Source organism: Nelusetta ayraudi, unplaced genomic scaffold (genome assembly GCF_046127955.1).
Source record: "Nelusetta ayraudi isolate G7.1 ecotype Tasmania unplaced genomic scaffold, CSIRO-AGI_Nayr_v1 ptg000087l, whole genome shotgun sequence".
Taxonomy (NCBI): Eukaryota; Metazoa; Chordata; class Actinopteri; order Tetraodontiformes; family Monacanthidae; genus Nelusetta; species Nelusetta ayraudi.
The window spans coordinates 564452-573042 of NW_027466137.1; the positions used below are offsets into that span (position 1 = coordinate 564452).

Here is an 8591-nt window from a genome sequence, read left to right on the forward strand (position 1 = left end):
CTGCATTTTGTCTTTGAAGACTGCTAGCTTGCTAGGTGATAGCGGCTGATTAGCTTGTTAGCCGGTAGCCGCTTTGCTTGTTGTCACACAAACTAGGACACACACCTGCATGGAAAGAATCTTTATTAAAGACATTAAAGTGACTTTAATGTTTTAAGAGGCGGCGCTGCTGCTGCTGCTGCTGCTGCTGCGTCACTCAAGTCACCGACCAGTCCAGGGGATCAGCTGTGTGGGGACCTGCCACACACACACACACACACACACACACACACACGGTTACCAAGCAACAGTGAGCTCCTCCTCCGACCAGCATTCAAAGTCAATCATCAGTCATCATTTCACAATCATCCTGCATCACCGAAATCATTTGAGCAGGTTTGCCAGCAGAACGGTGGCAGCAGCAGCCACAGCCAGGAGGACGGGGGAGGGGCTGCCGCTGTTGGCTGGGCTGCCGCTGACCGGTGCCACGGTGACGTTGGTGCTGTTGGCAGCTACCCTGGTGACGTCGTGAACGACTGTTGGAAGCAGAAAGACTCGAGTCAACCTGCAGCTTCTGTGCCTTCTCAAACATCTCAACAGGTTTTTCTTACCGGCAGCCACCAGGAGGAAGAGCACAAGAGTCTTCATCATCATCCTGACTGAGCGAGCGCTGCCTTTTTCCTTTTGCCTCTCTTCTTTTTCTTTGGCGGCAGTTCCAAGAGTCCAATTTCTCCTTTTTCCAGATTTCCTAAATACCCTGGGGGATACTGAGCCTTCCCTTCCTCCACGGCCTGCAGAAATAGTCGCAGATGAAAGAAGAGGAGATAAGAGGGACTTTGGTGCAAGGCCCTGGACGCCACATCAAAGTCAGCCTTCAAGTCCCAACATGCTTGCACACAAGAATCAGCTGAGCAGAGAAGATCAGAGACCGCTGCGGTACGACCCCTGACCTGAGGGCGGGGCCAGCTGGAGCTCCTGGGCCTGGAGCTGATGGACAGACAGACAGACAGACAGACAATAGCAGGACGGAGGGACAGACAGACAGACAGGCAGGCTTCATGCTGGTTTCACTCAGGCTGAGCTCTGATTGGTTCCAGTTGCTTCTCACCATCCTCACCACCAGGCTCCTCCCCCCTGGCAGTGAAGATGCTTGTCATTCATATCTGTGAAGCCACACCCCTGAGACTCCAGCTGAGCTGGTTCTGAGGCTGGGAGCTGTTGTCTTACCGAAGCACTACACTGAACAATGTATTTAAAAGTCAACCTATTAAACTATAACCGGAAATGCTTTTCCTCAACACTGAATGTTTATTGTGTGTGTGTGTGTTTTTTTTTAAAGCGCTACAAATAAAGTTAAATCCATTTTACGAAGCGATCCACTACATTTACTTTGCATTGGCGGCGCTGCACTGTCTGTCCGTGAACAGCAGGTGGCGGTGAAACAGCTGTGGTGCTGTAGGTGAGAAGAGGCGAAGAAGTCGAGGGGCGGAGTCAGGGAGGTGAGGAGGTGGACTGGGAGGAGCAGGAGGAGGAAGTAGGTTCCTGGAGCTGCCAGCTGGACCAGTAGTTCTCCTCTATCCGGACCACGGAACCAGGACCGGGTCGCGGCGATTCGCGAATCCGGTTCTCCTGCAGCCGCACAGCTCGGAGCGGGTCGCCCTGTGATGACGGAACCGACGTTGTGAAGCCGGAAGAAGATACAGAGGAAAACAAGGAGAGAAGACAGCTGACGTGAGTGGTTGTGTGTGTGTGTGTGTGTGTGTGTGTGTGTGTGTGTGTGTGTGTGTGTGTGTGTACACTGTTGATCCGGCTCGTCCCGGATCTGACGGCTAACAGCAGATAGCAGCAGAGCTAAGTGAAGCTACCAGTGGCTAACTTTAGCAAGAGCTGGAAGTCAGTGTGAAGCAGGAGGCTGTCGGCTGAGAGAACTGAGGAGAGCAGCAGCAGCAGCAGCAGCAGCAGCAGCAGCTGATTGGTGCTGAGTCCAGGTGTCGCACCGGACCGGAACAAGGAAGAACTCGCTTCACTCCCGGAAGCTACACTGCTGCACTGTTTGGTTAATAGAAGAGCAGAACACGTTGGACAGCTTCTCAACTGTCTGTCTGTGTTGTTGCTCCACCTGGCTGGGCAGGGAGAAGGTGTTTCTATGCAAGCGATCTCCCGGAAGGGGGCGGGGCCTGAAATGACAAATCCTATATTAAATGATTGATTTGTTGATTGGTTGATTGATTGGCTGCTTGCTTCAATTCTCTCGCTGCAGGTGATGGATGGCGAGCTGTTTGTGGGCGTGTCAGCAGACAGCTGGCAGCTGGACCCCCCCTTCTCCTGCGAGCTGCCCAGCGGCCAGGAGTGGGCGCTGGACCCTGAGCTGGTGAGTCCCCTCCCCTCGCTACCTGACCCCACTCCGCGCCACCCCAGGTGAGGTCACCTGACAGTCTGTGTTTCAGCCGAGCGAGGACGAGGAGGACGAGGACGTCCTGCACGCCGTCGACCCTAACGAGGTGTTCCCCCGAGCCCCGCCCCCTGACCCCTCCCCCTCCTGCTCCTCCTCGGAGAGCGACAGCGGCATCTCGGAGGACCCGGCGGTCGTCGAGGCCCCTCCCACCACCGCTGCCGCCCTCTACCAGGTGGTGTACGACCTGAGCAGTGTAAAGACGGAGCCGGGGGACGTCATCTCCATCGAGCTGGGTGAGAAGCAGCCAATCAGGCGCCTGCCAGTCACTCAGTGGCTGTGTCTCAGTCCAGGCTCTGCATCCTTCCAAGGCTGCACTGCGTGAAGGCTCCTCCCACTTCCCAAAAGTCAGAAGGACGCTCCAAATGCGTGCTTGGAATGCGTCCTACTGTTAGCCCATTCCAAGGCTGCAGCGCTACTATCCTTCACCTCCTTCTGTATCCCAGGATGCTTTGCCTGCTGCTGCAAAGCATCCTGGGATCCTGGGAAGTCGGCTGAAATTAGCGCCATCTACTGGCAAAGACACCACGTATAAATTGAAGTATTGAAGTTTCACATCAAATATTCAGTTTTTAACGCAGGAGGCGGGGTTTGGGTCGGTCCTTCTGGGCCGGGACCTTGGGAGGACGCTTCCTTCCAAGGATGCAGACCCTGGAGTGAGACACAGCCTCAGTGGCGCCAAAATGTCAAACTGGGTCCAACATTGATGAGCCAAACTACCTGAATATGGATCAAAGCAAAGCTGAATACTATGCAATGAATACCTTCATATTGCACCCAATTTCACATTTTAAAGAAAACTCATTAAAACAAATAAAATGTTCATGATTCATTGTTATTTGCAGCCTTCTGGTTGATAATACATTTTAAAATAAAAATAACGAACCAATGAAGTCGTCATATTAATGTCCTTCAATGAAAGTCCTGATTGAGCAGAGCATTCTGGGATTTGTAGTATTAGCGGCTACGTGTGCTGTATAACACAATGACGCTGCCTGCAGGCCAATTTTGGCCCGCGGGCCACAGTTGGACACCTACTGACAAAAGGTCAGTGCGCCGATTTTTCTTTTCCAGTGGCCACTCGAGGTACTACAGCAAAAGAAAATGGCATTGGGCCCCAGAAATCATTGTCCCCATCAGATGACAGTACAATAATAAATAATCGTCATGGTCTTTTAGTCTTTCAAAGAAATGATGAACAAAAACATTTTTATATTCCCAGCATGACATCACAGCTCCTTTTGATCGGCTGATGCTTCCTGATGCATCATGGGAGTTACAGCGGCATGGTGTAAAGTGCGACGTGCTCTACGGCTGCTAGCCGGACCCCCGGGGGGGCCTTGCTTGACGTCGTGTCTCTTCCTTGCAGACGAGTGGAGCCACCAGATGTTGTTTGCAGACTCGTGCGTGGTCAGCGAGCTGCCCGTGCTGGCCCCGCCCAGCCCCTACAGCGACCTGGTGAGACACGCCGCTGCGGGCTTCTCTCTCATTGGCCAGCAGCTGACTCTTCTCCTTCTGCTGCAGCTCCGCCCAGACCTCCAGCTGACGGAGGAGGAGCAGAAGCTGCTGAGTCAGGAAGGCGTGTCCCTGCCCAACAACCTCCCTCTGACCAAGGTGCACCTCCTCTCCTCCTCCTCTTCCTCCTCCTCCTCCCCGTTGTCAGGAGGAGGGAAACCCGGTGCGCTAACAGGTGGTTGTGTTGTGTTGTGTTGTGTTGTGTGGTGTTGTGTTCCAGGCTGAGGAGAAGATCCTGAAGAGAGTTCGCAGGAAGATCCGTAACAAGCAGTCGGCCCAGGACAGCCGGCGCAGGAGGAAAGAGTACATTGACGGGCTGGAGAGCAGGTACCGCCCACGGACTGGGGATGGGCCATATATCTGCGTTTGCGATCACGTCAAAAAAAAATTTTTTTTACCGTGGGAAGAATATGTCACGTCGCGGTAAAACTCTCGTAGCCACCGTGCTCGATAGCGTAGCCGCCGTGCCCGATAGCGTAGCCACCGTGCTCCAGAGTCCATCGTGCATTGTGTGCAAAGTGAAAATAAACACAGCGGAAACGATTTGCAAACATCCTGTTTAACTTTTTATTTATTTTCTTTTGGGTGGGCGCACCGGGATGTCGAGGCAGGAAGCGCAAACATGTGAGCGAACTTTTGCTGGCAGGACTCTGAGTCGATCTTAGCGTGGAACCTTTTCAGGCTTTGTGTTGTAAAGGAACTCCAAGCAGACGTTGAACTCTGTCGTTTATCCACAGCGTCTTTTCAAGAGCGATCTCTCTTTCTGTTCTCCGTGGCGCTAATGTTGTTAGCGAGCCGCTGCTTCAGGCGTTCTTCTTCTTCTCCTTCTTCTTCTTCTTCTGCCTTCAGGGAGTAAACTTGCGGCGCCACACCAGGCTGGGCATAGGTACTACATCGTTTCCAGCCGTTTCCAGCGTATCCGCGCAAACGGGACTTTTTAAAAAATATATTTTTTTTTTTAAAAAAATACGGCTTTACGTAAACGCGTTTTTTTTTTTTTTCAAGTGAAGTATCAAAAAAAAATCCCAAAAGATGGAGTTCAATTGTTTTACATTTTTTATTGTCACTTTTATTGTTATCGCAATAAATGCCAGAAATTATCGTGCTAAAATTCTTAGTCCATATCGCCTATCCCTACCACACACACACACACACAAACACACACACACACACACACACACACACACACACACACACAATGTTAGAAGTCCCAACAAAACCCAGTTCACACTGGTCCTGTGTGTGTGTGTGTGTGTGTGTGTGTGTGTGTGTGTGTGTGTGCGCACAGGGCAGCGGCGTGCTCGGCTCAGAACAAGGAGCTGCAGCGGACGGTGGAGCAGCTGGAGAAACGCAACATGTACGACTCGGCAGCAGCAGAGGGCGCCGTTACCTCCCTAATGTCTCATTGCACCTCCTCCTCCTCCTCCTCCTGTTGTTGATGTGTGATGTTCTGATTGGCTGATTTGATGTGCGCAGGTCCCTATTGGCTCAGCTGCGGCGACTGCAGTCGCTGGTCAAACAGACGGCCAGTAAAGGAGCCCAGACCAGTACCTGCCTACTGGTGAGTGGCCTGTGTCTGCTCACCTGGATCTGGATCCAGGCTCTTCAAACTCTTACTGACACCACATGGTGTCATGTTGTTCTATGACACGTGGTGGCGCCGCTGTGCAGACAAAAAAGGTGTGTGTGTGTGTGTGTGTGTGTGTGTGTGTGTGTGTGTGTGTGTGTGTGTGTGTGTGTGTGTCTCAGATCATCCTGGTCTCCCTCAGTCTGATCATCATGCCCAGTTTCAGTCCGTTCCGCAGGAGCTCAGCTGACAGCGACGACTACAGGCCGACAGGAGGTCAGCTGACTCTCCCTCTGTCACATGACTCACAGTCCGGAGGGTCTCTGCCAATCAGACGCTGACAGCCTCCTTCTCTTGTTGTTCCTCAGTCATTTCCAGAAACATCCTGACAGACACTGCCGCCTCCACCCAGCAGGAGGCGCTGCAGTCAGAGTCGGCACCGTCGCCCTCTGACAACGGCCAATCGGAGCCTCTGGACAAGGCGGGGCTGCCCCCGGAGCCGGCGGACGCAGCTGTGCGAAACCTCGGCGTTAACGGGACGTTTCAGGAAGAGAGCCAATCAGAGAACGGCTCGGCTCCTGTTGCCAGGCAGACGGAGCTGCCGGGCCTCAGGTCGGGGAACCTCGACAGCGCCCAAAAGACTCACGCCGATGAGATGTAGATCCTGGCGTCACCAGCAGCCGAAATCTGCCCAGCAACAGACGCTGTCGTCAGCCAGGATTGGCCGTCACGTGGCGTCTCCTTTCCCTTCACATCTTGATTTTCAGCTTAATCAAAGAGTTTTGACGTTGATTATGATTCAGTCTCGTCCAATCACAGAGAGACATTCATGGTTAGTATGGCGGTGCCGGTCACGACACCAGTGCTGTGTCTAAATCCAGGGTCTGCATCCTTCGAATGTCATGTCCTCCGTCTGAAGGCAGCGTCCTCCCAAGGACCCGGCCCAGAAGGACCGACCCAAACCCGCCCCCCTGGTAACCATATGGGACGGTCTAGCCTTGGGCGTATTTCCTGGTTGCGTCACCGCCGTTCCTTCCTACTGGCCAACCCAGGAAGTGACGTTTTCATAGCATCAAGCTAACCACTGGTTCACCATCTAACGATGGCGTTGGATGTTCAAATCAGTAAAAACCCTGCGTTAAAAACTGAATACTTGATGTGAAATTTCAATACTTCAATTTATACGTGGTGTCTTTGCCAGTAGATGGCGCTAATTTCAGCCGACTTCCCAGGATGCTTTGCAGCAGCAGGCAAAGCATCCTGGGATACAGAAGGAGGTGAAGGATAGTAGCGGTGCAGCCTTGGAATGGGCTAACAGTAGGACGCATTCCCAGTACGCATTTGGAGCGTCCTTCTGACTTTTGGGAAGTGGGAGGAGCCTTCACGCAGTGCTATGACCCAACTTCCTTTCCAACGCAGCCTTGGAAGGATGCAGAGCCTGGACTGAGACACAGCCTGAGTGTAGGGGCCCTGAGACGCTGTGACTCGTCTCCAACAGGGGGCGAGCTGCTCCCTCACCTACCCTCACATTGTGGCCTTCTCTCTCTCTCTCTCTCTCTCTCTCTCTTTCGCTCGCTCTCTCTCTCTCTCTCAGCTGATTTCAACAAAAGGCAGTTTTAACCTTTTAACCTGATGCCACGTGCTGAAGAACCTGCTCCCAGGTCTTCAGCTATTTGTTTCTTTGTCTCTGGGAATCTGAGGTTGCTTCAGTGGTTTGGGACTCGGCAGAGTGAGAGAGTGAGAGCTCAATAAAAGCACCAGATGAAAACCAGTGTGTGCAAATGATCATTTCAACGATGATGTGAAGACTGTCGTGAACAGCAGAGTCTTGAAGGTCTTCAGTTTGATTGGATGATGATGATGATGATGATGATGATGACGACGCTGATGAAGACCTGCCTTTTCCTCTTTATGATCCTCTCAGTAATAATGAGGCTGTGACATTCTGTCTGGTCTCACACTGTGTGTGTGTGTGTGTGTGTGTGTGTGTGTGTGTGTGTGTGTGTGTGTGTGTGTGTGTGTGGTCGGACTAATTACCCCTGCTGGCCTGGTGAGAGGGAGGTGTCACTACCACCACCACCTTGGAAGTATGATAATGAAACCCTGAAATGTCAGCTGCAGCCGTGCTACTGCTGTGTGTGTGTGTGTGTGTGTGTGTGTGTGTGTGTGTGTGTGTGTGTGTGTGTGTGTGTGTGTGTGTGTGTGTGTGCAATGCAGACAACTACGATTTAACACCCAGTGAATCAAGAAACCTCTGCAAATATTCAACAACGTATTTGTGTGTGTTGGTTTTCCGTCCTAATGACAGCGACTGGCTGGAGTGAAAAAGAGAGAGCCGTTCTCCCCTTTGCCCACCAGGGGGCCTCAGAAGGTTAAAGAGTCCTGACAGGTCCCTGCTGGGTGCCCTCTGGGTTGTCAATGGTGACGACTAACTGGATGTTCTGGGGATCACTCGGGTCCTTCTGCAGGTCTTCATCTCCTGAGAACGACTCCAGAAGGAGAACCAATCAGAGTTGCTGGTTTTTGAGGGACACAAAGGTTCCTTATGATGTTGTGTCTGCAGGATGCTGCTGATGATGATTGAGGCAGAGGTCCTGCTCACTTTCTCAGACGTTCTTCTCAGAATCTTCTTCTTCTTCTCCAGTCCTACCAGTATTTGTACTGCGCTGATTTCACAGAAATATTCGTCACATCTCCGCTTCTTTTTTTTGGTTGTTGTTGTTTTCATCCAAAGAGGGTCTTTGTGTCACCAGCCTGTTATGTAATGAGCTGCATGACAAACATAATGGGGCTGAAATCATGCTCGTCCTTCCAGTCGTCCTCTCTTCCTGTCCACCCTGCCAGGCTGTGAAAGGCTTCAGATAACCACAGGAGATAAGCAGCAGTAAAACACCCAGGGTCCTGACGAGGGCAAAGGGTCCCAACGGGACGTCCCGCCGCCCTGCAGCGCTTGGCTGAGCTCGCTCTGAGCCATGGTGGCGCTCTAGCGCCGACCAAAAACACTGTTTTTTTTTTTTTTTTAAACGATTAATCGAGCAATTTTTTTATTCAATTAATTTTTCAATGACCCAAGTGATT

The 8591-nt window shown here is 52.0% G+C and overlaps 1 protein-coding gene across 2 annotated transcripts; it reads left to right on the forward strand.

Annotated features, from left to right (window-relative positions):
- The first annotated feature begins 1385 nt into the window (after positions 1 to 1385).
- Positions 1386 to 7383, forward strand: creb3l4 (cAMP responsive element binding protein 3-like 4). Of its 2 annotated transcripts, XM_076045779.1 has the most exons (10): positions 1448 to 1710; positions 2240 to 2350; positions 2427 to 2667; positions 3801 to 3889; positions 3956 to 4045; positions 4167 to 4273; positions 5235 to 5303; positions 5423 to 5507; positions 5696 to 5789; positions 5882 to 7383. In XM_076045779.1, the coding sequence occupies exons 2-10, from the start codon at positions 2243 to 2245 to the stop codon at positions 6172 to 6174; spliced, it is 1176 nt and encodes a 391-aa protein (XP_075901894.1). In that variant the 5' UTR covers positions 1448 to 1710; positions 2240 to 2242; the 3' UTR covers positions 6175 to 7383. The 2 variants fall into 2 exon arrangements, with proteins under 2 accessions (XP_075901893.1, XP_075901894.1); XM_076045778.1 differs by having other exon boundaries at positions 1386 to 1710; positions 3801 to 4045.
- The last annotated feature ends 1208 nt before the right edge of the window (positions 7384 to 8591 follow it).

Coding starts and splice junctions, on each gene's coding strand:
- creb3l4 (XM_076045778.1), top strand. CDS start 2,243: ATGGATGGCGAGCTGTTTGTGGGCGTGTCAGCAGACAGCTGGCAGCTG. Junction 2,351..2,426: donor GGGCGCTGGACCCTGAGCTG/GTGAGTCCCCTC, acceptor TCTGTGTTTCAG/CCGAGCGAGGACGAGGAGGA. Junction 2,668..3,800: donor CGTCATCTCCATCGAGCTGG/GTGAGAAGCAGC, acceptor TCTTCCTTGCAG/ACGAGTGGAGCCACCAGATG.